The following is a 26,811-nucleotide window of genomic DNA, read 5'->3' as shown; positions in this document are numbered from 1 at the left end:
TGATCAAACACCTGGCAAAGGCTAAGACGGTGAACTATAGCAAGATGAGAGCGACGCATAGGCCGGCAGGGCGGGGAGGAGGGAAGACGACAAGAGCACATGGTTCGTCCTGCCACCAGAACTGCGGAAGATTTGGCGGGTCCCAGCCAAGCGCTAGCGCCATTCATTCGACGAACCTGTGATACCTGGTCGAGAGACGGGGGGCGCAACAGGCGCACTTTTGGGCAGTCGCCGACCGGGGCATTGGTGTGGATAGATGAATGCGATATCGAGCAAGCTCTCGTAGAAAAACGTCGTCCTGCGTCTGCCTCGACAGCTGTTCCTGCCTTCTGGAGCATGACCACAGACGGACCGGGGCAGGAGCGTTAGAGGGCCTACCACTTGCAGCTAGCGGATAGATCCCTGCAGTTGGACGAGGTAGGTGCGACGGGCGCGATTGCTGCACCTGGGCTGCGACGCACGCCCTCTTTCTGACGGCTCTCGCAATCTTCCTCGCTCACCCACCCAAACACGTCTGGATTTGCATCTTCTTCTTCTTCTTTGCCGTTCCAGCGACATCACCACTTCGATAGCTGCATCTTGTCCCCATGGACACGTCGTCTTGAAAGCTGCAGCTGCGTAATTTAGGCGCCGTCGTTTGGGTCCACGGGTGCTGCGCTAACATTGCGCCCTGTCCGCAACTGTCGATCAGTCTCGAGCCGCAGCTGGCGTCGTCCTCTCGAGCCTCCGCCTTTCACTCACCTAAGCCTCACTCCAGGTGAGCAGCTGTGGCCCTGCCTTTTCTCACATCCTCCCTCTCGAGCCGCAGGCCCAGGCTCTCTTCCACGACACTCGACACGCTTCTCTCTCTGGTCGCTCGCATCTTCGCCAACGTCACTCCCCGTTACCGTCACCGCCCCATCTTGGGTCTCACCAAGTCATCTACTCGACACCAAACACCACGCCTCGACGCCGTAGTCGACCCGCCGCCCGCCGCATCACTGAAACCCTCGGCCTGCATGAGTGCTGCTGTTCACTGCACTTCCGCGGCACTGCACCGCTGCGTATACCCGTCGCACCTCTGCCAGCTTGCGACATAACGCGCCTTCGATCGTTCGCGCGCCATCATGAACAACCCCAACATGCAACAGAATGGCATGCAACAAAACCGGGCCGCTGCGGGACTCCATCACTTTATCCAGCACTATCGTGTCCAGCAGCAGCAGGGTAAGATTCCAAATGGCTGGCAGCAGGGCACACCGCCTGAGGAGCGCGGTCAGCTGGCCCTTCAGTTCTTCACTCAGTACCGCCTGCTGAAGCCTGAGATCGCCGAAGTCGAGTCCATGCGCGCCGCCCTCCAGTTCGAGACGCAAACCTTTATGTCTTCGTCAACAAAGGACCAATACGTCTCCAACATCAAACAAAAGCTCATCGTCATGACGACAGCGCGGCAGCAACAACTGCAGCAACGCATGCAAGGCGGCGCACCCAACAATATGAACAACCCGATGAACGGTATGAACGGCATGAACCCCGCCCAGATGAACATGATGAATCAGATGGGTCAGCAAGGCGCCAGGCAGGGAACCCCACAACAGTTCAACCCGGCCTTTCCGAACGCCCAACTCCAGCGACCGATGCAGGTTTCGCCCGTTCCCATGACGCAAGGACAGTCTTCGATGGGTGTAAATGGTGCAAACCCCGCCAACATGTCCCAACCGGGTCAGAATAACCAGCAACCGAACATGCAGGCCAATCAGAACCAGCAGCAGAATCGTCAGGACCAAATGATCATCAACCAATTCGCAAAGAAGTTGATGGACACCTGTAAAGAGGAGGTTCGGCTCAAGTTTGAAGCTGATATTCGAGCCTGGCCCGAGGACAAGAAACAGCAGTTGCTTGCCCAAGGCGTCAACCCTCTTTTCCTCCGCTTCCGACAACATGCTGACATGCTCTACCGAAGAGGCGCCCTCAACCAGCAGGGAGCTGCTCAGAATGCCGGCGCCATGCAAGGAGCTGCTCAGCCGAACCGGATGCAGAGCCAGCAGATGAATATGGGTCAACGTCAGCCTAACCAAGAGTTCGATTTCACCGAGATAGCAAATCGGCAGATGGAAGCTATGCGCAGCCAAGACCAGGGCACCACGGTGGTACCTGCAAGTAACAACCCGAATAATGGTGGTCAGATGAGTGGCTTCCCAGGTCAAAACTCGCAACAAAACCAACCTCAAAATGCTATGGCTCAGCAGCGTCAGGCTGCTGAAGCCTTTCACCGCCAGCAGCAGGCGCAACAAGCGCAACAAGCGCAAGCGCATGCACAGGCCCAGGCTCAGGCCCAGGCGCGGTTGGAACAACAACGGCAGCAACAGGCAGCTCAAGCACGCAACCAACAAAACCAGCTGCTCCAAGGTCAAATTGGAGGACTGAACCTCCCCGGAGGTTCGCAACAAGCTAGCCCTGCTATGCCTATGCTCAACCGACCCATGCCTCCACCAGGACAATCAGGACCTCCCGGGACACCGCAACAGCAGCGCCCCCCTCAAGCTCATGTTCCGATCATGACACCTCAACCTGGCCAAGCCGATCCCAACTTGTCCGAACTTATGCGTCAAGCCCAACAAAGAGCTGCTGCCGTCCAAGCGGCCAACCAGCAACCGCTGACTGATCAGGTTCGCATGAATATGATGCCAGCCGACCTCGACCCAAACGTAAAGCAGCAACTGCTCAAGGTTCCGGAGCCCCAGTTCCGTGTGATACTACAAAGTTACATGATGAACCTTCGTCGCAGTAATGGCATGCAAAACGGCGCTTTTCCACCAGGCCAACCTAACGCAGGCCAGCCGAATATGCCGTTCAACCAACAGCAGCAGCTGCCGCCTGGCATGACCGGTCAAATGCTTGGCGGTCCTAACATGCCCAATATGGTTCGCCCTGGCATGAACCTTGGGCAGCCACAACCTGGAGCTGGGCCACAGCCTCCTATGGGGGCACAGCGTCCCCCAATGCCATCTCAGCAACAGCGTTTGCAAGCTGCCTCCAACTTGTTACGAGCCAACCCTGGTATCATACATGCTACTGACCCAAAACCGTTCCCTCCGAATGTTTTGAACAATTCAATTCGAAACAGCCTTCCCCAGGACGTTAGAACATGGCAGCAGCTGAAACTATGGGCCAGCCAGAATCCCGCTCTGGTACCAGGTGTTGACAGTCAAAAGCTGCTCATGCTACAAGTTCTTCACTTCCAGGACATGGTAAGACAATCCGGTGGTGTGGGGGGTGTCCATCCTACACCACAGCCTGGCCATGGGCTCGCTCCACCTGTGCAAGTCAATGCGAACCAAGGCCCTATTAGGACACCACAGCAGCAACAGAACATGCCGAACATGGCCGCCCTTCAGGTCACCCCACAGGACTTGCAACAGTTTCGGGCAAGGATGGCAGGCTCGCCACAAGCCAATCTACCAGACGAACAACTACGAGGTTTCATGATCTCACTGAGGATGAAGAATCTACAGCAACAAAGGCAGCAGCAGGCGCAATCTGCAATGCTCAACCAACAAGCCCAACGTAACCAAGCGCAGCCGCCAGTCAACATGCCTATTCAACAGCATCAGCCCAACCGCCCACCGACGGCGCAACCCCCAACACAGGCAACACCCCAGCCAAAAGCAGCAGCCAGACCGCAACCACAATCGCAGCCCATGCAGTCGCAACCTTCCAATAACGCCGGAAACAAAGGCACGAAGCGACCGAACGAGGACTCTACAGAGTCTGGCAATGATGCCACGCCACAAGCTGCTGCTATGGCTTCTTCAAAGTCTCAGCCCGGATTCAACCTTACCCATGAGCAAGTGTCCAAGCTTACCCCTGCTCAGCAGACGCAATATAAGGCCCAGTTGCTGAAGGCCCAGGACCCATCGAACAACAAGATGCAGCAACAAAGAGGTGGTGTGGTCAACCACGAAGAACTACGGCAACGAATGGCAGATCCGACAAGGACACGACAGTTCAAGCAGCTGATGGACGAAGTCGAGAAGAGCATTCCCGCCAGACAGCCTGTGCAGCTTCCGCCGCAGATGCGAGTACCTCTGCAGCGATCACTGAAAGAACAGCTCCATCGGTTAAAGCAGGTGGACCAGGCTCTACGTATCTTCCACGCCTCATACGACTCCTCTGAGCCTGAGCAAGTTCTTCGTCAGATCATGGCATCTCGCGTACTTTTATATCAGCAGTTCGACCAAGCTGACGGAACGCTCCACCCTCAAGTCACTCTGACTATTGAAGAGTTTAAGAACCATATGGGCGCGACTCTCAAGTTTGTCGCTAAGATCATGGAAAAGGTTAAGCAGCAATCAGCTGCGTCGCAGCCGCAACCTCAGGGTGGTTCGAATGCCCCGCCCGCTCAACTTAATGCCGCAAATCTGAAAATCGTAGAACAACAAAACCGCAGCCAGAAGGCTCCTTCCGCCCCTACCACCGACCGTCCACCGTTTGCCATCGGAGCTGATTCGGGTCACGGAGCAGCACACTACTTCGAGGGCGCGAGGCCAGTCACGAACCTTGTGTTGCCTGAGAAGAAGCGTGCAAAACTCGCGGGTAGTGAGACATCTACCCCGGGTGCTAGAGCGTCTCCTCGGATTGGTTCAGGCACAGGTAACTCACCTGAGCTCAAGAGACAACCACCGCCCAACGTGCCCCAGCGGCCGACTTTCCGATGCAACGACGCGAGTTGCGAGTACTCCGTTCGAGGATTTGACACCCAAGCTGAACTAGAAGCGCATAGTCAGATACATGCAAAGGTTGAGAATCCGATGCAGTTTGCTCTGGATTCCATGGCCGATTACCTTGATATTGACCAGAAAACTGGCGAAGCCAAGGTGGATCAGAATGCCGCAAAACGTGCCTCGAAGCCTGTACCAGCTGCTCCACAAGTACCTCAACAACCCGTCAAACCGGGGCAGACCCCTGGCGCTTCGCACAGTGCTGCCACTCCAGTCGGGCAACAAGCGACGGCTACGGCGATGGCGCGTGTGCCAACGCAAACAGGCGTCAAGGACTCACCATCTTCAAACCTGCTCAAGACACCTCAGGCAATGACGAAGGTGGCTACCCCCGGCTCGGGTGCTCGCGGTAAACCCACGCCAGCCAGTATTCCCAAATCAGCACCGAAGGAGCAACAAGCGACAGCTCCAGAGCCTGTGCCCAAGGAAGAAGAGCAGAAGCCGCAACAACCAATGTTGCCAATGTCGCTTCTTGACTACTCGTACGAAGACACTTTCGCGGCTCTTGATGCGAACGGACCATTCACCGTGATGGATCTCAAGGATGAAGACCACGCCTGGACACTCCGTTCCCGACCTGCTTCGCCATCGGCTACACCCGAATCATCCAACAAGGATACACCTTCTACACGACAGTCCGACATCTCGGAGAATGATAACCTATTCATCAACATCGATCTCAAAGACGCCGATATGCCTGACGCATGGGCAATGACAATGACGGGCGACGCTCTTCCGATTGACCTGCAACTTTCAGAAGACTTGCAGAATCTCGGAGTTGTTCTTCCTCCCATGGACAGCGAAGACATGATGCTCTTTCCAGACTATGGCCCTGGAACTATGATGGACCTCGATATGCTCGAGAAGACCATGGACAGCATGGGCGGGACACTCGATCCATCCCTGCTTTGAGCCTTGTTCTCGCTGCCCTCTCTCAATCCTGTTCCATTCATTTTGCATTTACTTTCGATTATTCTTTTGCCTTCGGGCTTTGTTCATGTGCCTGCCATGTACTACGATTTCACTCGCTTTTTGGTTTATATTATCTGTACTTGCATGGTGTTCGGGATTGATTACGGCCTATCACATATGTATGAGCAAAGCTTAGTTGGTGATGTGGGCTCATGGCGCTTTCTATGCTGCAATGGGAAAAATGGGAGTGTATACAGCATTTGAGGAGAATTTTGTAACTTGGTCTTGTATTTGGCATGGTTTGTGGATATTATACCCCGTCTTCCTGTCACTTCCGGTTTTTGTGGTGCAGGGAAAGTAGTATCTGGAATTCTATTTAGTCGTCAATTTCGCGATACACATTATCTGTTTGATCGTGATATAAAGCCAGGCTTTCTGCAAAAGTGATGTCCTTGTTCATTTCCCGACGATGCGGGGAGCTGTGACGTGATGCACCACGCTAAGAGAAGCGCCGTTCCCATGGATCTTGTACAAATATGTTGTCAGAGACTCGTCTGGATACACATGTACCACGGTACGATTAGCGAGTCTGCATCGTGGACACGGGGCTTATTGCACCCTTTCTCCGCACATCTCGCTTTAGACATGATGCCGCCGAACACCTGGCACCGGTACGTATGACGGCCAGCGGACGAGGCCGAGATGGGCAAGTCGGCGAAGACCCCCTTTCCACAGTGCGAACCATGGTACCAACATGGATGCGGCAACGTAAAGAATAACGTTTAATTCTGACATGACATGATGCAAGGCGCGTGTCATGGATTTGCAGCTGGCAGCGCCTGTATCCATGGTACTGAACATTAGTGTTTCGGCGAAAAGATGGAGTGAGATTCGGATTCCCAACGACAATTATTTCCTCTTTTGCCTCTCCCAACATGATGCAGGTAAAGATGTGCGGACAAGGCCGAGTATGATGCGAAAGTGAAAGAAGAAAGGAAAAAAATTCTAGGGCGTTATGACGTTTGCGCACCTCGCCTCCGGGACTCCCGCTTCCATTGCCCTGCCTGGTGTTGGCTTGCGATGGCGGTTATGCAGGGCAAGAGGCTGAGCAGGCGTGGCGAAGGCAGGAGCAGTTGCTATTCTCGGCATGCTGCATGGCGTGCATTTTGCGGGCATGCCACGCGATGGGTATTCTCTGGATGGCATGGAGATGTGTCGGCGCTTTGTTGGACTGGGCAAGTTGGACAAAGACTGCGAGGCAGAATTTGGGATTTCTTTTTCCATGGTGGTTAAAGAGGGCGTAAGTAATGCATGTTGGTGGTACCGCGGATAAGCTGCTATTTGCAGTGGACAGTGGCTGCTGGTTGCAAGGTTGCGATCAGCTTGGGGCTCGGAATGGTTCCGAGTGGTGAAGGTTTTGAAGAGATTTGGGGGCGGTGAGAGCCCCATCGGTCGGTGAGATGACGGGTGAATGGGTATGCGCAACGTGATGGACAGGGTCTATGTTGTGGGTCTGGGGTAAAGAGGACTGCGATTTGCTCGGTTGGACTGCCTAGCTAGGGATGAATTGGGATTGGCGAACCATGTCGGGCAGGAATTGGGTTGTTTGTGATGGGCGTACTTGTGGAGATTAGAGATTGCGATGTTCGAGACGATGACTGGAAGGCTTGCCACGAAGCATGACAACGAATTCAGTCGATTACCAGAAAAAACAGATGCATGTAGTAAGATTTCATTTGTATCATGGTAGACGGGATTTGTCAATGCGCCTTCATGTCATCTTCGATCTTGAGCTCACACCTTCCTTCTGGAAGCCAACGCCAAGGAGCATGCAGATGCGCGTCACGGCTAGGAAATAAACGAACGGGACGTTCCCCAGATCAATGGCGTTCCACCGCCAAAAGGCCCAGTAGATGTGGGTTCCGAGGGGCAGGACAGTGAGCAAATGTCCTAGGTCGGCGACAAGTAAGCCGACCAAGAAGGTCTTCCAGACTTTGATGTCTGGAGTGGCGCGCAAGACCGAGGCTTCCAAAAAAGCAAGTCCTAGGTACAAATTCGCTAACTGTGACATGACTATGGATGTTGAGATGGGAAGCGAGACGCCCGGTGAGCTGGCTGCATGCGTCAAGTGCAGGTAGGTGGACTGGAAGAAGTGTGCATAGATGGCGCCTGTGAGGATGGAGACGGGCTCGAGCCAGCAAAAGACGAAGCGATAGACGCTGGGGATTGCTGGCGCGGGTGGAGCGGTTGATGGCATGGTGTTTGGGCGATGGTTTGGCTCGTTTCGCGTGGTCTGGGTTGTGTGCTCAGCGCGATTCAAGATGGTGTACCGCTCAGCGACTACGGCGTACCGTGGGAGCGGTGTAGCACAAGAGACGCAGGAGGCAGTATAGTGGCAGGGCAGCGGAGAAGCCGGATGCAGCAGCAAGTGGTTGAGCGGTACTCTCATACGTAGCAAAAGGTCGACGGTGTGTGTAGTGCTGGCATGATAAGATAAGTCGTAATTTGCAAGGGGTGGGTCCCGTCTGGAGTTGCTTTGGTGAACAGACCACGTTCGGGAGGCACTCGAACCGGCTTGAGATCGGCTGAGTCTCCTGGCCTAGTGTGTGGCACGTCGTCTGGCGTTGTTAACAAGCTCTGTTTTCCCTTTCTCCTACGTACTAATCCTCATGCTATAAACCTCGCCTTTTCGACCTTTCCGTACCCCTGCTTTCCGCTGCCGTCCACCCTTCACTCTCCCTTTGCTTCGCACACGCTCTCTTAGTCGACCCCCCGTGCCCTTCACCGTAACACGCAGGGCTTAGCCGTCAGCATCCCTGGGAGCATGTATCGCAGGCAGTCTGTCCTGTCGCACCGACCCAAGACCTCTTCCGACGTTGACGACGACACCACATACACCACCGCCGTTCCGCCGCCGCACACGATGAAGCGGACCATCTCGCAGACATTCCCTACCCACTACCAGCAGGACATCAAGGACACCAACATGTTGGACGCCGTCAATGAAGCCACCATGGCCGCCGACGGCCTCTCGCAGCATTCACAGGCCAGCTCCTTCTCCCGCGCGTTTGGTGCAGTCGCCGGTAGTTTTACTCGCCAGAAGACGCGCCGGCGCATGTCGTCCGTGTCTTCAGCAACACCCGCACAGCGTCGTCGGGGTTCCATACATTCTTTGTTCGAGTCTCTACCCTCTGCCAGCGCTAGCCACAAGTCTACCATGGAACCACAGCAACCACAACAACGGATGCCCCTGCAACACCAAGACTCTGGCATTCCCACTTTCCAGCTGCAACCACAAAGCACGAGCTCAAAGGCCTTCGCTCCCTTCAAGCGACTGAGTAGCATGCGCCGTCGCCCCACAGCTTCCGGGCCATCCACAGACGTTACCAAGGCTCTTTTCTCATCTCCGCCCATCTCCTACCCCAGCCAATCCGTGCCCGGCGCCGCCGCCCGACAAGCAGCTGCCGCCGCCAACCAGGACCGCCAGAACCAAATACGGCGCGAGCAAGAACACACCCACCGCTTCCTCAATGGCCTCATCACCACCTCAATGCGTGATGACGACATCAAGGATAACGAGAGCGGTGTGGACATGACATGTGCTTCCCCCATTGTCCGCGCCGATAGTGTTACCGAAAAGAAGATGAGTGAGTTGGCTTGTTAGTCCTCAGTGGAGCCACACTAATCGTGTTACAGTTGATCCTTTCCAGCGTCTGCCTGCCGAGCTTGCTACCACTGTGCTTTCAAACCTCGATGCCGCGTCCCTTGTACGTGCCGAGCGCGTCTCTCGCAGCTGGAACGAACACGCATCATCGCCGCACGTATGGCGAAACGTTTTCCTGCGCAAACACGAACCCGAAGTACACGTCTCCCCTGCGCCGATACAGATGGGCGGCTTGGGTACTGGCAAGATGGCGGGTGGCAACCCAGCGCCTGCCCAAGACTGGAAACAGATGTTCAGAGCGAGAAGCACAATCGACAGCCGATGGAAGGCCGGAACACCTGCTGCCATCTACCTCAACGGCCACACAGACAGCGTCTACTGCTGCCAATTCGACGAGAACAAGGCCATTACCGGCTCGCGTGACCGAACCATTCGTGTGTGGGATCTGAAAACCTACAAGTGCATCAGAGTATACGGCGGTCCCAACCACCGTCCAACCGCCAATACACCGCCACCTATGGAGGAGCGACCTGAACGCGTCATCAGCCATGCCTCGCTCAATGGCACCAAGACTGGCAATGAAATATACACTGTTCCCGCCGATTACCACGATGCCTCTATTTTGTGTTTACAGTACGACAGCGAAATCATGGTGACGGGATCTTCAGACTACACCTGCATCGTTTGGGACATTACTGGCGAAGAATACGTTCCCATGTACCGGCTCCGTGGCCATGAGGCTGGTGTGCTAGACGTCTGCCTTGATGACAAGTACATTATTTCCTGCTCCAAGGACGCCATGATCAAGGTCTGGGACCGTAAGACAGGCAACTGCGTTCGCACACTCAAGGGTCATCGAGGACCTGTCAATGCCGTTCAGCTACGTGGCAACTTTCTTGTTTCTGCTAGTGGCGACGGTGTAGCCAAGTTGTGGAATCTTGAAACGGGTGTTTCCATCAAAGATTTTCCGTCCGAAGATCGTGGTCTCGCAGCTGTTGAATTCTCTGATGATGCCAAGTACGTTCTCGCTGGAGGTAACGACCACGTCGTTTACAAGTTCGATGCCTCCACTGGCGAGTTAGTCCACAGCCGGGTCAAGCATGACGGCCTTGTACGATCTCTTTTCCTCGACGCTTTCAACGGTCGCATCGTTTCTGGTTCGTACGATCAGAGTATACAAGTTTCCGATTACGAGACTGGACAAACATACGCTGTGTACAAGAATTGGACCACGAGCTGGATTCTCTCGGCCAAGAGCGATTACAGACGCGTTGTCGCTACGAGTCAGGATGGTAGGACCTTGATCTTGGACTTTGGCCACAACGTACCAGGATCTGAATTGCTCGCCGGGTCGAAGTAATTGCACATAGTAGCTGGACCGACCATAATACGATCCAGCCCGTTCCTGAGCTACATGGTCTTCGATGACTTTGCCGCCGTATCCTTGAAGCAGCTCCTCCCACCTCAGCCATATACCCAGCAAGGTGGCATATATACCCCTCCGCGGAAGGCTTGGGAGAAGTAATGGAAGCAGACGTGAACTTGCGATAATACTTTCGAGGTCAAAAAGTTTTGTTGTCGAAGAACAGGTTTGCTGTTTTCTGGCGTAAAGCATAGCATTCATCAGCAGGCGTTCTTGTCATCTCCCATGCGTAGCTTTTTATTCATTCCCCATATTTCGCTACCTTCTTCCGTCGTTTTGTTTCATGGTAAACTGCATTATTAGCATATATCTTGTGGGCCGTGCCTCTTGCCACGTTTCTATTGTACTTTCAGCAACTAGATTTCCCTTTTGTCATGTTCTTTTTGGGTTGGGTCATAGGTGTTGTGCATAGACGTCCGGATGGAGACGAGCGAGCATTGAACGACGCTCTTTAATACAATGATCATATACTTCACTTTTCCTCCTTATTTGGTGATTTGTATCTAGTCCTTGAACAACTAAGCACTGGTTCCTGCGCATCAACGCCAGCCGGAGGTAGATAAAAAAGCAGACAGAAGAGTGTCATGATACGTTCAGCGCCAAGGGTATATAAATTAAGCAACACAACAATCTCCTCACCAAGTGCCTCTCCTCATACCCACGCCCTCTACCCTCTCAAACCAGCTCCCACTCCTTCCTTTGGTCGCTGCATCCATCCATGTCTTACTCCTCCCTTTAGTCGCCTTGTTCGTCAAAGACATGACAAGCGGCACCTTCTTCCTTCTTCGCGAGTTCTTCTAGCCCTCGTTGTTCTTCTCATCAAGACAGATGCACAGTGCAGCAATGAGAGCCATGTCTACTCCTGGTGCTATTTGCACACCGTAAGTTTGTTGGCCGAAGAATATGTCTTTGCCGCTAAGAATCTTGCGGTCGATACGGGCGACTACCAGACCTAATCATACTCAGCATCCTGTCCTGCTACGACAACTTTTGTCGTTCAAATGGCGAGGAGAGGGTGAGAAGGGAGACACGTACCGCCTTGTGCTTCATCTAGAATATCAGCCTGAGTATCGAAGAAGTTGCCGCGCATGGTGAGAACTTCTTGTTTCCCATTCGAGGAAGTGAATGTCGCTGTCGCTTTGGATCCGAGTACTAGCACCAGTCAGTTACGTCCACCTCCATGACCAATACCCTTCCTATCATCCTTCTCCCTCTCTTTCCTCGCTCTGTCCAAATCAGATGCCATGACTTACGTTTAAAACTACTCTTGACCTCCATAATCTTATCCCCTTTCGCACTCTCCACTACATACGTGGAATGGAGATGGAAGTGCTCCTTCACGATACTACACAGGTGGTTTCCTTGCATATCGAACATCTTTTTACGACCAGTCAGACTCATGACCTTTCCTTCGACTTGGAGGACTGGCGTGCCATTCGCGAGCTTGATGCTGAAACTGTCGCCGCTGAGCGAGATGACTTTTTCTTTGAGGACGAGTGTTTCTGGGCCTGCGGCAAGGAACTGGGGGAACACGCCGATGGGTTGGGGTGCTGGGGCGAGGGAGGACATGGTAGTGATGGTGTTTGTCTGATGATGGTATTGATGTTGATGTTTGCCTAATGAGAAGAAGACAGTCAGATACGAAGCTAGGTACGAAAGGATGAGATAGTAGTAGGATTAGGCATGACATGGGAGAGCGTGAGCCTTTAATCATTTCGGTAGAGGTAGCCTTACGTGACACTAGCAAGTGCATCCGATGATCGTGGGGCAGTGCTTATGGTTAGGCAAGCACGGGTGAGGCTGAGCGCGGCCAATGACCCGAGAACGCTGACATTAGAGAATCGAGCTACCCTATCATCAGTCCTCCAAGATGATGCAGAACAGTTGAATGGTCTGGGACGAACAATCAACCATGCTGACTGGAAATGCATCAGGCAGACTTTACTTGATTGGCGCGGATCAAATACTACGTGTATGCTGAAAATAGAAGCAAAGTACCTCGCATCACTATTTCATCGTGGCGCGTGCAAATGTAGTCTGTAGTTTTGTAAGACTGAACTTTTGAGCATTGGCAGAGACCATTATGAACTCCACCGAGACTTCTAGTCCCAATTCCTTTACGCGCCCCCAAAATACATGACGAACATGGCGACCATATGCACAAGGCTGGCCTCTAGGAAGCGCAGCTTAGAATATATACACGGACCATAAAGCCGATATAAACAAACGGTCGAGACCTGAGGACTTCTCCATCAGATCAAACCGGGGGTATGAAACTAGGCACCGCTCTGATCCGGCAGTATCGTGAGGAATGGAACTGGTATGACAAAGACAAAACAACAACAACAGCAACAGTAGAGGAAACCGACAAGACATTAGTTCTGGGCCGCCAGAGTGCGGCCGAATTAAGGACAGTATGTGGTGAGTTGTGGAACGTGTCGAGCGGGTCCTGGGGTATACAAGACAAGACCGACGAGAGATGCGAGATGGCAGATGCAATGCGAGATGAGTAGTACGCACGTTCATGCGTGTCGTGAGGTAAAGAAAATGCTGAGCGAGAGTAAGAAGGCAACAAAGGACTAAGGAATCATTCAAACGTTCTCCGTAAACCGAGATGACCTGGATCCATCTGCCGAGGGCAGACTTCTACCAAGAGTGCCTCGAGGTGGGACATCTGGATTGGGAGATTGTGGCGGGCTGAGATAGTGGCGGTCTGCGAAGGGGTTGCCATCGTCAGGATGCCGTATGACTGGTGTCCTGGCTGGGCTGGGCCGAATGTTCATCTGTCCCGACTCTCGACTTGTCGAGTTGTCGCCAATCTCTTTGCCGAACTCTTTGGAGATGCTCGGGCCGCCATAGATACCGTGTTCGTCCTGGTAGAAGGAAGAACCAGACATTGTCCCGCCTTGAGAGAACTGATCTGATGTCATGCCTTCACTGAACGCGGACGGGAGTTTGCGACCCGACACCCTCTGGAAGCTCCGCTCGCCACCACTAAGGTTGGTTTCTGCTGTCTTGCCCGACATGGCGGAGAATCGGTTCAAAAAGGCGACAGGAACCAAAGTGCTGCTTGTAGTAGGTGCTTGTCTCATTGACTGGTTGTTGTCGGTGTGATCGTCACCAGTAAGTTGTAGAGCACCACCCTGTTTGCGCTTGTGACGTCGCAGAAGCAGCAATATTATAGCAAGGATGAGCGCGGCGCCGGCAAGACTGCCTACGACACTTCCGACTACTTGCGGAGTCTCGAGTGGAGAAGGACTGGTGTCAGCATCCGCGTTAGAGGTGGCTGCTGTGGTGGCAGCAGGGGCAAACGCCGTTCCAGACGCATCCCCACCGGCACCTCCATAGTATGCTGTTGTTGAGGCTGCATTAGAGACGATATCCGTGCTGCGAACAACAGACGTTTCTGCTGATGTCTGAGCAGATGATGCTCTGCTAGATGAGATGCGGGATTGTGATGTTGATGCTGATGCTGACAAAGATGTGGATGCAGATGGCGAGCGAGTTGGAACTGCCGCTATACTTGCAATGAGTTCAGTCGACGTTGACGCAGAAATGCTGTCGAGGGAAGCGAGGGAGGAAGATGGTAACAAGGAAGCGGTGTCTATGGAACGTCAGATAAGATGGTATTGACAGCGCCGTCTAACTTACTGGATATAGTCGAGTTCAAGATGAAACTGATGTCTGAAAGCGGTGCGGCATCTGGGGCTGGAGATGGAGTCGCAGTGCTTTCTGGGCCACCTGTTGGAATGGGGGATGCGCTGGCCAAGTCGGAGCTGACGGCGACTTGGGCGACGGGAATGCCTGTAGAGTATGGATACGCAGGGACGGTTGGGACAGCAAGGTCACTGGGGAATGGTGGGACAGCTGGAACGGATGGTAGCACAGGGAGTGCAACTGTAGGTACTGCTGGCACTGCTGGTACACCGGGTAAAGGGGCGGAGGGAAGCGGCTGCTGGGCTGCAGGAGCTACTGAGGGGTTTGGTCCGGCTGAAGTTGCAGCAACGGCTGCGGCGATTGGCGCTGTGGGTCCATTTGAGGCCGGAGGTGTGACAGGCGCCAGAGTCTCCTGAGCGACGAGGTTTCCGTTGGTATCAACAGTGGCAACTACTTCGACGGCGACGGCGACTGTCTTTGTGTTTCCTAGCGCTGCGCGGCGGTGAAAGAAGCGATGACCCCTGCTCATGCTGTCTCTGGCTCTCGGTTCGGGGACAAAATGCTCCTTGGTTGATTCCTCCTCTTTCTCTGCGGATTCTGGCGCACGTTCCTGGGGTGGGGGGACGATTTGCGCTCGGTGACGGAAGCGCGAATCGACTCTGGATATCCTGGTGGGCGTGGCGACGGGGTCCATAAAGGTCTAGAGACGGAAGCCTGGCCAAGTGGGGGGTGGTGGTGGTGGTGGTGATGCTTCCAGAGTATCGGTGGCGACTTGGACGGGTTCACGGAACATGTGTTGTAGAGACGGTAGGAGCAAATGAGCGGACGTATGGGCTTCAGCCAATGCAGGGGTCCAGTCAATGGAGTAGTAGTTGTTTGGGGGCAGCGAGTGAATGAGTGGAAAAGAATGGACGCCAGGTGACTGACTGAGGGCTGGTCTGGACGGGCAACGATCAGCACTCACATGTCACGAGGGGTGAATGGCAGAGGATACGTACCGGAAGGCGATCAATAGGCCAGCATTTGCTTCGCGATGGTCGCGCGTTTGGAGCGGGCGGGCGGGCTGGTTATGGGGAAGTCGGCGGAGGGAATTTCTAGCGTCGTGTGTCGGAGAGAGGGTGGTGTGCGCGGTGCAACGGGGTAGGAGTGGGACCAGACGTGGTGTCGATGTCGCGCGACGGCGGCTCCAAAGACTGCGGGAGTAGCGGGCGTCGCTGTGGTCCTGGAGGTCCCTTTGGCCGGAGTAGCGCTGGGTCCGTGAATTGGCGACGTCGCAGCGGAATCGTCGTGGGAGAGAAGGAGCAGAACGCTACAGCGCAGCGAGACAGGCTGAGGAGACGAGAAACCGTTTGGGGTCTGTAGGCCGTTGGCACAGACCCCGTGGGACTGATTGGCCCGCAACCGAGATGATATGTCCAGGAATAGCAGGACCCACCGGTGCACGATGCGATGGGACGCCCTCGCCAACACGCACACGTCCACGACATGACGACTGGTGACGAACGGCAATCTCTTCAGCGCATCGACATGTGTGCGCCGCCCGCAACGTCGTGCTGCTTCGTTCTTCGGCAGTATCGACGTCGGAGAATTGGCGTACCATGGTAGAGAAGGGCTTGCTAGTCAGCCGTCCCGCTTGCACCTGCAGTGGCGCCACGCCAACCATGGGCCAACTTTCAGGTACCGGATTCTGGAACGCCGGTACGCAGGTCCATGGCCCACGCTGCGAAGTCTGTTATTCTTAGTTGCCGCCTTTCTATTGTCGCACCTGCCATTGTCGCACAAGCACCCTCGAGTCGCGCTACACGCTTTGGGCCCGTCGCTTGCTGCAATCTGCCGTCGCTCTCTCTGGCGTATTGCCAAGCTCTCGTAGTGCTATTGCTCGCCAGGGTCGCCTTTACACTTCACCACCAACATCACGAGCTTCATCTCTCCAACGCGCCATTGTTAGCATCTAAACTCCCCCGTCCCCCTGACCAATCCGCCTCACCAACAAACAGCGCATCAACGCCACCCAACAACTGACGAGCACATCCATGCCTGTCCGATGTCGTGATCCGGGCGTGACTGTTTGCCATATAGGGTCATTGACCATAACAAACCTTAAAAAGAGGCCTTACTGCCTCAGTCTCAGTCTCAGTCTCAGTCTCGGCGATCAACCGCTATATGCTCGAGTCATGCAGCTTAAGACAGACGTTCCCATGGCCAGCCTAACACGGGCGCAACCTCGAAACACGAACATAGGAATTGTTTGCATGCCAAGACAATCGTCGGCGAAGAGCCACCACGATTCCGTCGCTACTTCTCACCTCTTTGTCTTCACATGTTTCAAACACACTGTGGGCCTGCCTTCATTAGATTCCACGCGCTCAACTGCGACTGCCGCATGTCCCAACACTGCATCGGGGTGCGCACGCTTCCGCTCTGGCTGTAATGCATCACGTCAATTGCGCAAGGCTGGGTCCGATTTCTAAACATTACATCGCCGTGTCTACCTGCTGTGCATACGTGATTGTGAATACGTTGGGTGGCGAGCGGATACGACGTCTGCCGTATCGATACGGCCTTGCGTATCCTGTAAGTTGTCGCGTTTACCCCACATAATTGCCCCTCCAGACCGAACGTCCTACCAAGCTGTGCAAATACTTTCCCATTTCTCAAGCCATCGACGATTGTATTGCATCTGTGACTGTTCTCATGCTTGTCGCCAATCCAGTAACAGACACAGTCACGCTCAATAATGACGTCGCCCCAAAATCAGGCAGCGTCAAAACGCCCACCACCTCTTCCTCCACGAGACTCTTCGACAAGTGACGCGCCTCCGCCATACACCGTCATGGGCATGACTTCGCAAGATCCGCGCTCTTCTTCAACACAGTCGCTTGTCCCTGATCTTACCCAGGGCGACTCAGGGCGACGGCGCCTAATGCTGGTTTTCATCCATGGCTTCATGGGCAACGAAACAAGTTTCCGAAGCTTCCCAGCTCACGTCCATAATCTTGTCACCATCACACTTGCCGAATCTCATGTAGTTCATACCAAGATCTACCCCAGATACAAGTCCAGAGACTCACTCGAAATCGCAAGAGACAATTTCTCGTCATGGTTCGGTTGCCCTACTTGTAAATATGCTCGTGACTGACAGTTGTCAGGCTAGCCCCACACGAAGACCAGTGGACCGACGTTATCTTACTCGGTCATTCCATGGGTGGTTTGCTCGCTGCCGACATTGCATTGGTGTTTCGACATCGCATCATTGGTATCGTGAATTTCGATGTTCCGTTCCTAGGTATGCACCCTGGAATCATCAAGGCCGGGCTAGGGAGCATTTTTAGTGCACCGCCAAAGCCGCAAGACGCAATCGTGCAGGATGCAGATGTCGGAAAGAAGCCCAGCAGGATTAGCACCATCTTTAACCCCAAGCCGACAGATCCTAATTACAATCCGGCTTTCCCAAATGATGTGCACTTGGCGAATAGAAAAGGCTGGGAAAACAGCCTACATTGGCTCACCAAGCACTACAAAGACGGTTTGAAGGAAGCTACCAAGGGCCTTGTCAAGTCTCATTTCGAGTTTGGCAGTGCAATGGCCGACTATAAGGAATTGAAGGACAGATATGTGAAGGTGCGCGCACTAGAGGAAGACGACGAAAGCAAAAGGAGATCTGGTAATCCCCAAGCTCGTACAGTACCTCGTGTACGCTTCGTCAACTACTATACTGCAAGTACTGGGAGACCCAAGAAGCCGAAATCTCCAAAGTCACCATCTCCATCTCGGTCTCCTAGCCAGCAACTACAGTATCAGGACAGCAACAAAAGCGCCTCAAGCGAGCCATCGCGGCCATTACAACCTCGATCAGAGTACCAAGAGACATCTAGAAGTGTATCAGTTACATCATCAGAACCAGAGATGACTCATGTACATCCTGAACCCATCGAAGACAGCCCCAAGTTATCCATCCAAGTCCACGAGCATCGAGAGGACGGCATTGTACCTGTAAGCCCTGAAGAGCCACTTACAGCCACTAGCCCAATTGGACCTCAAGCCTTTGGAGGACCAACCCACGAAAGCGCAGGTGCACCAAACTTACCAGAGATCCCGCCTATTCCACAGGAGCCACCATTCGTGGATTTGATGCAATTCTCCGACAAGACTCAGCGCAAAGCGGCAGAGAAAGAGCACGATCAGGCACTCAAAGTGTACCAGAAGGCTGTGAAGATGCGTAACAAGACCATAAACGAACGGACTAAGATGGAGGAGAAATGGGAAAAGGACAAAGCGAAAGAGAGGAAGGAACGGGAAAAAGAGCAGAGAAAGAGGCAAGAAGAGCAGGACAAGGCAAGGGAAGAGAAGGAGAAAGACAAGCGGAAAAAGGAAGAGGAGGCAAACAATATGTCAAGAGAGGACAGACAGCGGCAAAAAGAAAGAGAACAGAGACAAGCAGAAGCAGAGCAGAGGGAGGAGGAGGCCCGACAGAGACAAAGAGATGCAGACTTGCGTGATGGAAAGATACCCTTAGAAGACACAGCTGAGTCTGCACCTGCACCAACACCTGCGATGATCGAACTGGAGGAGGATGTTGGCGCCATGGAACTTGGAGGCGATGAGACGGCTCAGCACAGTCATCAGGGCCCGTATAGTCACTACGAATTCTCTCGTAGCGGAATCATGAGCCAAGAATCGCCAGACGACCGCACTGATTCTTCATATACCCTTTCTACCATGGACAGCCAAAACAGTCACCGAAAGAAGACTGGGTCGGAGGAAAGTGCGCCTGCCAAACCCAAGAAGCTTAAGAAGTTCTGCATGCTGCCACCCAAAGATGCGGATGGAAACAAAGACCCTACATGGATACGAGTGTTCATGGAGAACATGGACGAGGTAACAGCTCATACTTCACTTTTCTTCATCAACGAGACGTATGAGAAGCTCGTCGGGGATGTTGGTGCAAGGATTGAAGACTGGGTCAGGGAAGCGGATAGCGTAAGACTAGTTCGCGAGATGAGCGAGATGGAACATATGAGTAAATCTTGATGTAATGTTTTGGATACCCAAACGATCAAATGAAATTACGATGGATCGTCGATCTGCTTCACCTTCTGATACTACGCACTACTCGTCCATCCCATTTGCGGCGCAATAGACATGACTCTTCCACCAACAACCAATCCCCAAACGCCCAGACCCAGTATTCCCGATCCGCCATTAGCCATACCCGTCCATACTCCTCCTGCAACCGCCCATGCCAAACTCAACGTACCGAGTAGCAGTACCACGAGCTCGCTTCCTCGTATCGCTTCATTGAATTTTTCGACAAACGGGATTTTGGTCTGGTTTTTGTCGTTCCAGAAGTTTGCCATATGTACACGGGAGAGATATGCAGCTGCAGCATTTGCAACGCCAGCGCAGATGAGTAATTTCGTGGTTGCAAGGCTGGGGATTATGACGAGGGCGGTGGATGTAAGGAAACTAAGTAGTAGCTAGAGTTGTCGTGTTAGTACTATCTGGGGGCGGTCGAAGGTGATTCAAGCATACTGTCACAGTGCCGCTAGTCTGTGTTGACCTGGTCTTATGCAGTCTTTGCGCAGCCGTGTTTGACCATTCTGCAGCCTTTTGGCTCTTTTCTTCGTACTGCTGTAGGCGGGTTATGTTTTGGTAGGAGAGGTAGAGGCCGTAGGCGCTGAGGGCGGAGGTGAGTCCAAGCTGGAATATGCTGACGGTGTATATTGAGGGCGAGAACATGGTGATTTGAGATGAAAGCGCGCACAGCTGCTCGGTGCCCAAGGTCAGAAGGTGTTGTCATGTGTATATTGATGAGGGATGTTGAAGTTTGGTGGGCGGAAGGGACACTACGTCATCGGCCGTGTTCATCGTTCTAGAACCTGGGCATCTGCTTCACTAGCTTGTGCACTTGAACGCGACGCCAACGCGACAACGTGAATGCTTTCGCGAGATGCTCGTGTTACAAGCCACAGCCACGTCGTGCTTTCATTGTCGGAGAAGTACGACTGCCATGTATACAGAACATCATCTACGCTAATGATAGCATTGGAAGCAGGGTGCCATGCGAGACCGAGCACCATCAGCTTGCTTGTGTATACCGCTTGCATGCTCAACGGCCATGTCGATTTTTCTTTGCGAGTATATATGCTGCTTGCCCGAGCCTCCGATCGCTTGCCTCCTTGTCTAAGAGCACCACGTACGCGGATTTTTTTTGAGGGAATTGCTTTCGAATTTCAAGCCGGTAATTCGGAATAGCGATGCTGCGCATAAAGAATTGACTTGTAACCACATGCACAATGGAACCGATGTATCGTGTCCAAACATACAGCACTCCATCTACATGGTTTATCTTCACGATACTGGTGTCTCCGAGAAACTAGGCAAGAGAACCCTTCGGTAATCGTGCGCTATTCATCTACGATGCCGTCCGAAGCAGCGTCCTGACTAATCACAGGCTACTGAACAGCTCAATCTCATATTGTTCCATTGGTATCAGAGCAATCAAGAATGGTTACGTGTTCGCGGGCGCAAGCCATAGAATTGACGTTGTCGTTCCCGAGGACGCGCTCACGTTGGATACCATTCGCGTTGGCGGTGGCGGTCAAACTAATCTTTGGGAAGCATGAAATATGAATTGTTGGCGAATGTGGAGTCTGTCATATCAGTGGTACGAAAGAGGAATTCGCAATGGTTGGTAAAGTTTGGTGTTGAGTGTAACTAAATGTCAGAGCTGGAGTCATTTGTAGCTCCGGCGGCGCCGTTCGGTTGCGAATGTCCCGGCATCTTAGCGCTAGTATCAAAGGCCGACCGAACTACGGTGATAAGGATCATCTTCCCGGCCTGCGCTGATATACTCTGCTGCCAATATGGCTCACACAAGCATAATCACTTGTACTATCTTTGAGTTATTGCCAATTCATGTTCATCACTCAGCTCGCAACGCGGAGATACCTCCACCGCCGTCACCCCACTTGCCATGTCAGGAGCCTGGCTACACATGTACCCCGGGTACCAATCAGTCTTCTGGATATAGACACACCACTCGACTACGACCGACAGGTTTTGCAGCTCGGCTCTATCAAGCATGGCTCGAAGCGCCCATTAACTCTGGCGGAAAAGGTACTCTACAGCCATCTGTATGTCTCGACTGAGCACCACTGGTCTTTGGACGAAATCCGGCGTGGAGAGACGTTATTGCATCTCCGACCTGATAGAGTCGCATGTCATGACGCAACGGCGACGATGGCGTTGCTGCAATTCATCAGCGCAGGCCTTCCAAAAGTACAAATACCCACCACAGTACACAGCGACCACCTCATTGTATCACGCGACGGTGCTGTAGATGACCTTATTCGTGGGCGAAAAGAGCACCAAGAGGTTTACGCCTTCTTGAGTAGCGCATCAAAGAAATATGGTATCGGTTGGTGGAAACCCGGAGCTGGCATCATCCACACTACCATCTTTGAGAATTATGCTTTTCCTGGTGGACTGATCATCGGGACAGACTCCCACACGCCTAATGCTGGCGGCATGGGTATGCTAGGCATCGGAGTTGGAGGTTCGGATGCAGTCGATGCAATGGCTGGTATGCCTTGGGAGCTCATGTGTCCACAGGTTGTAGGCGTACGACTTACAGGCCGTCTACATGGATGGGCCTCGACTAAGGATATCATCTGCAAACTTGCGGGTATCCTCTCCGTCTCTGGCGGAAAAGGCAAAGTCCTCGAGTTCTTCGGCCCAGGCACAGAGACATTAGGCGCAACAGCCATGGCAACAGTCTGTAACATGTCAGCTGAGATTGGATCAACTTCCTGCATCTTTCCTTACACCAAAGCTACATACCGATATCTTTCAGCGACAAAGCGTGGGAGTATCGCGCGTCTCGCAAACAGCTACAAGGACGTTCTGCTGACAGCAGATGAGGGCTCAGAAGATCATTACGACGCTGTCATTGAAATCGATCTAGACTCCTTGGAGCCGCATATAAATGGTCCCTTCACACCAGACCTTTCGCATCCTCTTTCATATTTGAAGAATGCTGTAGCAAACAATGACTGGCCTGTCGAAGTCAGTCATGCTATGGTAGGCAGCTGTACTAACAGTTCATACGAAGATCTATACAAAACGTCACAGCTTGTCATTCAAGCCAAGGCTGCTGGTTTGCCGCATGTGAAGACGCCATTCTTGGTCTCACCGGGTAGCGAAGATATACGTGCAACTGCGGAATCGGAGGGTATCCTACAGACATTACGCGATGCAGGCGCTGTTGTGCTGAGCAGTACGTGCGGCCCGTGTGTCGGGCAATGGCAGCGTACGGACGTCGACGTCAAGGGTCGTGAGCGGAACACAGTGGTATCAAGCTTCAATCGCAACTTTGTCGGTCGACACGACGGAAATCCAGAGACCTGTTCGTTCGTGACTTCTCCAGAAATGGTCACCACCTTTGCCTACTCTGGAAGATTGGATTTCAACCCTACTACCGATTACCTTCCAATTGAAGGGTCTGCAGAAGGGTTCCGATTTACGGCGCCAATAGATGTTGAGCTACCTTCTCAATTCGCCGTCGGCGAGGACTTTTACCAGGCTTCAGTTCATGACGCCGACGATGTGGTCGTGGACATCGACCCACAATCCGACCGCCTGAAACTGCTCGAGCCTTTTGAATCGTGGTCTCCAGGCTGTACGAAAGGCATGTCGATTCTGGCCAAAGTCAAGGGTAAGTGTACGACCGATCACATATCTCCAGCAGGGCCTTGGTACAAGTACCGAGGCCATCTTGAGAATATTAGCCACAACATGCTTCTCGCAGCTTCGAACGCCTTTCTCTCGTCCGACTCTCGGTTGCTCGGCCACACCATCCATCCACTGACCAAAGAAGCCGGTCTTATCCATGAAGTCGCTCGAGACCTACGTGATCGAGGAATAAAGTGGTGCATCGTCGGCGATGAGAACTATGGAGAAGGATCGTCGCGCGAGCACGCAGCCCTTGAGCCGCGTTTCCTCGGCGGTGTGGCTATCATAGCACGCTCGTTTGCCAGGATACACGAGACGAATCTCAAGAAGCAGGGCATGCTTCCTTTGACATTTGCAAACCCTCGAGACTACGATCGTATTCAGTTGGGCGATCGTATTACGCTACAAGGTGTCGAAGACGGCGAGCTACGGCCGGGAAGGCAGGCTAGCATGCGCGTAGAATGCGCGCATGCAGGAGAGTGGGTCGCGCCGCTCAACCATAGTTACAGCGAGGGGCAATTGAGGTGGTTGAGAGCGGGAAGTGCGCTGAATCATATCAAGCAGACAGTCTTGGGAAGATGATTGATGAATGTTAATTTGGCAGGTCTGTTTTGTTGGGGCAGACATCGGGAAGTCCAATGGCTCCTTGGAAAGGCGACATCAGTGATGCTCGCCAGTGCTGTACATTATTACCTCGGCGCTTTTGGCTGGACCGCTCGGTCTCGCAAGGTTATACAGTTGTAAAGGCGCTACGGCACCCCGCGCTTGATCATCTCAAATCTGATTGGCGGAAGTCCCACGCTGATCTACCAAAGCACGCCGACGCGTTCCTGAAGCCCTGGAGCCGTTTCCCGTAGACCGTGGCCAGCTAGTTCGAAGCACCCGTTGACTGTACGTGATTCCAGCGTCTCGTGTCGAGCTTCAGCAGACCTTCGCAATGGCCCAAAGAGTGTTCCTTCGTACAGGCCGGGGCCTGGCGCTCACTCCTCGCTCACTGCAGATCACCCGCCCCTTCAGTACTGTTCTCGATACCCCAGTCGACCCAGGAACTCAGCAATTACGCTCTGTAGCCCGGGCAGGCTCCGTCTTTGAGAATGCACTCAATGCAAGTGCCCCCAGGACCAACTGGACAAAGGAGGAGATCTCCGAAGTCTACAACACTTCACTGATAGATCTCACATATGCATCGGTATGTCAAGCAACTCTGTGGCAATCTGGAGGGTCACTGTCTTATCAATCTCGCTATAGGCTTCGGTGCACCGGCGCTTCCATGACCCCGCAGCCATCCAGATGTGCACACTATTCAACATCAAAACAGGAGGTTGCAGCGAGGATTGCTCCTACTGTGCACAGTCATCCCGTTACGATACCGGTCTGAAAGCCACAAAACTATCTTCGGTTGATTCCGTCCTGGAAGCTGCGCGAATTGCTAAAGAGAATGGGAGCTCAAGATTCTGCATGGGCGCTGCCTGGAGAGACATGCGAGGCCGCAAGACGAATCTTAAGAACATCAAGGAAATGATCAAGGGCGTGCGTGGCATGGGCATGGAGGCGTGTGTTACCTTGGGCATGGTCGATGCTGCGCAAGCAAAGGAACTCAAAGATGCTGGACTGACTGCATACAATCATAATGTTGATACTAGTCGAGAGCACTACCCAAGTGTCATCACAACTCGCACGTACGATGAGCGACTCAACACCATCAAGAACGTTCAGGAAGCTGGCATCCACGTATGCACTGGTGGTATCCTTGGTCTAGGGGAGAAGGCTCGTGATCATGTCGGACTCATTCACACCGTTGCGACATTGCCCGCCCATCCTGAGTCCTTTCCAGTCAACGCCCTGGTTCCAATCAAAGGCACTCCACTTGGAGAGACCGAGGCGATCTCCTTCGACGCCATCCTGCGAACCATCGCCACTGCGCGTCTAGTCATGCCAACAACCATTATCAGACTAGCAGCTGGTCGCCACACGATGCGCGAGGAGAAACAGATCATGTGTTTCCAAGCGGGTGCCAACGCTGTCTTCACTGGCGAAAAAATGCTGACTACTGCTTGCAATGGTTGGGAAGAGGACAAGGCCATGTTTGGTAGATGGGGACTCAGGCCTATGAAGATGGATGAGACGATTGGAGAGAGGCGCAAGCTTCCTGGACAGGATGAGGCTGAGGCAGTTGTTGCTGCTGCTGAAGCGGAGGCAACGGTTCAGGCACTTGCCTAAAGGCCATGGTAGTCTACACAAGACGGCTAATACATAAACATTACAAAGTAGAAACGTTTGTGCACCTATTCAAAGCTAAAGTTTGGCTCTCGTAACTGGCTCTAGTGTATTGTCCTGTAGCATCTCAGCTGCTTGACTCTCACACCATTCTCCAAGGAGTTCAACAAGCCTCTCCAGATCCGCAAATGTGTTACCGGCATGTAAGCAGATTCTGACCCTAGCAGTACCCACTGGCACTGTCGGTGGTACCACAGCTCGAACCATCATACTGTGACTTTGCAGGAAGCTTGCCAATACTTTTGGTTTTGCTAGCTGCACTGCAAAGATGGGCGATCTTGGACATGCGCTTGGAATCGTTAGGACTCTATGAGCCATATCAGAGAGTCTTTGGAGACGACTCAGACTAGTGTAGAGATGCTGCGTGAGACTTTGTAGATGAGCTTGTAGACCAACACTCTGCCCGGATCGTAGTAGCCGATATGAAGAGCGGATAAGGGCTAGCGAAGGATAGGACAGGAATGTTGTATAGATTAGTGGACGTGCGTAGTTGATCAAGTAGTGGCGAAGGGTTTCCGAGCCCAGAAGGATCGCTGTATGAGTGGTCAGCATTTGTACTGTGCTTCGCTAGTGGAAAGGAAAAGTTTACCTCCGTTGGCTGCTAAGGCTTTCCCAAAGGTGTGTAATCTTGCAAATATACGTTTTTCGAGCCCTAATTCACACACCAACCCCCTACCCTCTGGTCCCAACACACCTGTAGAATGCGCCTCGTCCATAACAATGTACCCCCTTTCGTGACCTAGGACTTCTTCGACTACTTCGACCATCTGCTTCAAGGGGCACACATCTCCGTCCATGCTGTAGATAGATTCCAATGCTACAAAAACATTGCATCTTCCTTCGCGTACACCATCTTGCTCAGTGAGAAGACCTAGCAAGACTTGCTTTAAGGCTGATACAGAGTTGTGTTCGAAGGCAACCACCTTGGCTGCTCGTGATAATCTCATGCCGTCATGCACACTTGCATGCACAAGCTCGTCGTAAACTATTACATCTCCCGGCTGTGGCACGCTCGCAAAGAAACCAGCATTTGCGTCGAACCCACTGTTGAAAAGCAATCCTGACTCGGCTCCATGGAAGCATGCAATTTCTTGCTCTAGTTGTTCAGCATATATCGAGTTGCCATCCAGGAGTCTTGACCCGCCGCTACCTAATGGGAGACTAGTCCTTTGTAGCTCCTGGAGGTACGATGACTTGAGCTCTGGCGAAGTTGAGAGCGAAAGGAAGTCGTTGGAGGAGAAGTCGGTCTGATCGAGAACAGGTAAAGTTAAGTTTCGGAGTGTTGAGTTTGTGCGTCGACGGTCGAGTAGGTCTCGTAACTTGCTTTGCAACAGCATTGGGCTCGTTTCATCTCCCATGTCTTCCGATGGAGTATGGCAATAGGG

General features: G+C 53.1%; 10 protein-coding genes across 10 annotated transcripts; 5 read left to right on the top strand and 5 right to left on the bottom strand.

Moving 5' to 3' along the window:
• Window positions 1-1,121: 1,121 nt before the first annotated feature.
• On the top strand, window positions 1,122-5,672 carry CC77DRAFT_929820 (hypothetical protein; the record flags this gene model as incomplete). The annotated part of the gene is made up of 1 exon (XM_018534129.1): window positions 1,122-5,672. One exon carries the CDS (start codon window positions 1,122-1,124, stop codon window positions 5,670-5,672), a length of 4,551 nt encoding a protein of 1,516 aa, XP_018388373.1.
• Window positions 5,673-7,282: 1,610 nt separating this feature from the next.
• On the bottom strand, window positions 7,283-8,309 carry CC77DRAFT_678590 (hypothetical protein). The gene has a single exon (XM_018532735.1). The coding sequence runs from the start codon at window positions 8,119-8,121 to the stop codon at window positions 7,444-7,446; it is 678 nt and encodes a 225-aa protein (XP_018388372.1). The 5' UTR covers window positions 8,122-8,309; the 3' UTR covers window positions 7,283-7,443.
• CC77DRAFT_678591 (WD40 repeat-like protein) lies at window positions 8,310-11,020 on the top strand. The gene is made up of 2 exons (XM_018532736.1): window positions 8,310-9,319; window positions 9,369-11,020. The coding sequence occupies exons 1-2, from the start codon at window positions 8,497-8,499 to the stop codon at window positions 10,694-10,696; spliced, it is 2,151 nt and encodes a 716-aa protein (XP_018388371.1). The 5' UTR covers window positions 8,310-8,496; the 3' UTR covers window positions 10,697-11,020.
• A 201-nt stretch (window positions 11,021-11,221) lies between these two features.
• On the bottom strand, window positions 11,222-12,406 carry CC77DRAFT_1038579 (DUF567-domain-containing protein). The gene is made up of 3 exons (XM_018527121.1): window positions 12,013-12,406; window positions 11,795-11,911; window positions 11,222-11,711 (listed from the first exon to the last, which is right to left on the bottom strand). Exons 1-3 carry the CDS (start codon window positions 12,326-12,328, stop codon window positions 11,557-11,559), a joined length of 588 nt encoding a protein of 195 aa, XP_018388370.1. The 5' UTR covers window positions 12,329-12,406; the 3' UTR covers window positions 11,222-11,556.
• Window positions 12,407-13,350: 944 nt separating this feature from the next.
• Window positions 13,351-15,110, bottom strand: CC77DRAFT_1006382 (hypothetical protein; the record flags this gene model as incomplete). The annotated part of the gene is made up of 2 exons (XM_018523412.1): window positions 13,351-14,363; window positions 14,411-15,110. The coding sequence occupies 2 exons, from the start codon at window positions 15,108-15,110 to the stop codon at window positions 13,351-13,353; spliced, it is 1,713 nt and encodes a 570-aa protein (XP_018388369.1).
• A 2,139-nt stretch (window positions 15,111-17,249) lies between these two features.
• CC77DRAFT_1029062 (hypothetical protein) lies at window positions 17,250-19,447 on the top strand (the record flags this gene model as incomplete). Its single annotated transcript, XM_018526487.1, has 3 exons — window positions 17,250-17,518; window positions 17,566-17,672; window positions 17,703-19,447. 3 exons carry the CDS (start codon window positions 17,250-17,252, stop codon window positions 19,445-19,447), a joined length of 2,121 nt encoding a protein of 706 aa, XP_018388368.1.
• Window positions 19,424-20,209, bottom strand: CC77DRAFT_1092351 (hypothetical protein). The gene is made up of 2 exons (XM_018529626.1): window positions 19,949-20,209; window positions 19,424-19,893 (listed from the first exon to the last, which is right to left on the bottom strand). The coding sequence occupies exons 1-2, from the start codon at window positions 20,153-20,155 to the stop codon at window positions 19,519-19,521; spliced, it is 582 nt and encodes a 193-aa protein (XP_018388367.1). The 5' UTR covers window positions 20,156-20,209; the 3' UTR covers window positions 19,424-19,518.
• Window positions 20,210-21,334: 1,125 nt separating this feature from the next.
• On the top strand, window positions 21,335-23,731 carry CC77DRAFT_930092 (aconitate hydratase; the record flags this gene model as incomplete). Its single annotated transcript, XM_018534142.1, has 1 exon — window positions 21,335-23,731. The coding sequence occupies one exon, from the start codon at window positions 21,335-21,337 to the stop codon at window positions 23,729-23,731; it is 2,397 nt and encodes a 798-aa protein (XP_018388366.1).
• A 178-nt stretch (window positions 23,732-23,909) lies between these two features.
• CC77DRAFT_678704 (biotin synthase) lies at window positions 23,910-25,670 on the top strand. Its single transcript, XM_018532737.1, has 2 exons — window positions 23,910-24,338; window positions 24,398-25,670. The coding sequence occupies exons 1-2, from the start codon at window positions 24,087-24,089 to the stop codon at window positions 25,367-25,369; spliced, it is 1,224 nt and encodes a 407-aa protein (XP_018388365.1). The 5' UTR covers window positions 23,910-24,086; the 3' UTR covers window positions 25,370-25,670.
• CC77DRAFT_930598 (PLP-dependent transferase) lies at window positions 25,445-26,763 on the bottom strand (the record flags this gene model as incomplete). The annotated part of the gene is made up of 2 exons (XM_018534169.1): window positions 25,445-25,959; window positions 26,016-26,763. The coding sequence occupies 2 exons, from the start codon at window positions 26,761-26,763 to the stop codon at window positions 25,445-25,447; spliced, it is 1,263 nt and encodes a 420-aa protein (XP_018388364.1).
• Between the last annotated feature and the right edge of the window lie 48 nt (window positions 26,764-26,811).

Source organism: Alternaria alternata (genome assembly GCF_001642055.1).
Source record: "Alternaria alternata strain SRC1lrK2f unplaced genomic scaffold CC77scaffold_5, whole genome shotgun sequence".
Lineage (NCBI taxonomy): Eukaryota > Fungi > Ascomycota > Dothideomycetes > Pleosporales > Pleosporaceae > Alternaria > Alternaria alternata.
The sequence above is the reverse complement of the archived record's forward strand: the minus strand, read 5'-3'. Positions and strand labels throughout refer to the sequence as shown.

Bases quoted from the DNA above. Each gene is read 5' to 3' on its own strand.
- CC77DRAFT_1038579 (XM_018527121.1), bottom strand. From the start codon at position 12,328: ATGTCCTCCCTCGCCCCAGCACCCCAACCCATCGGCGTGTTCCCCCAG. The intron at 11,912-12,012 runs GTAAGTCATGGC...GACTGGTGCTAG, and splicing joins GGTCAAGAGTAGTTTTAAAC to TACTCGGATCCAAAGCGACA. The intron at 11,712-11,794 runs GTACGTGTCTCC...GAGTATGATTAG, and splicing joins TCTAGATGAAGCACAAGGCG to GTCTGGTAGTCGCCCGTATC.
- CC77DRAFT_1092351 (XM_018529626.1), bottom strand. From the start codon at position 20,155: ATGTTCTCGCCCTCAATATACACCGTCAGCATATTCCAGCTTGGACTC. The intron at 19,894-19,948 runs GTATGCTTGAAT...CGACAACTCTAG, and splicing joins AGACTAGCGGCACTGTGACA to CTACTACTTAGTTTCCTTAC.
- CC77DRAFT_678704 (XM_018532737.1), top strand. From the start codon at position 24,087: ATGGCCCAAAGAGTGTTCCTTCGTACAGGCCGGGGCCTGGCGCTCACT. The intron at 24,339-24,397 runs GTATGTCAAGCA...ATCTCGCTATAG, and splicing joins TAGATCTCACATATGCATCG to GCTTCGGTGCACCGGCGCTT.
- CC77DRAFT_678591 (XM_018532736.1), top strand. From the start codon at position 8,497: ATGTATCGCAGGCAGTCTGTCCTGTCGCACCGACCCAAGACCTCTTCC. The intron at 9,320-9,368 runs GTGAGTTGGCTT...ATCGTGTTACAG, and splicing joins TGTTACCGAAAAGAAGATGA to TTGATCCTTTCCAGCGTCTG.
- CC77DRAFT_678590 (XM_018532735.1), bottom strand. From the start codon at position 8,121: ATGAGAGTACCGCTCAACCACTTGCTGCTGCATCCGGCTTCTCCGCTG.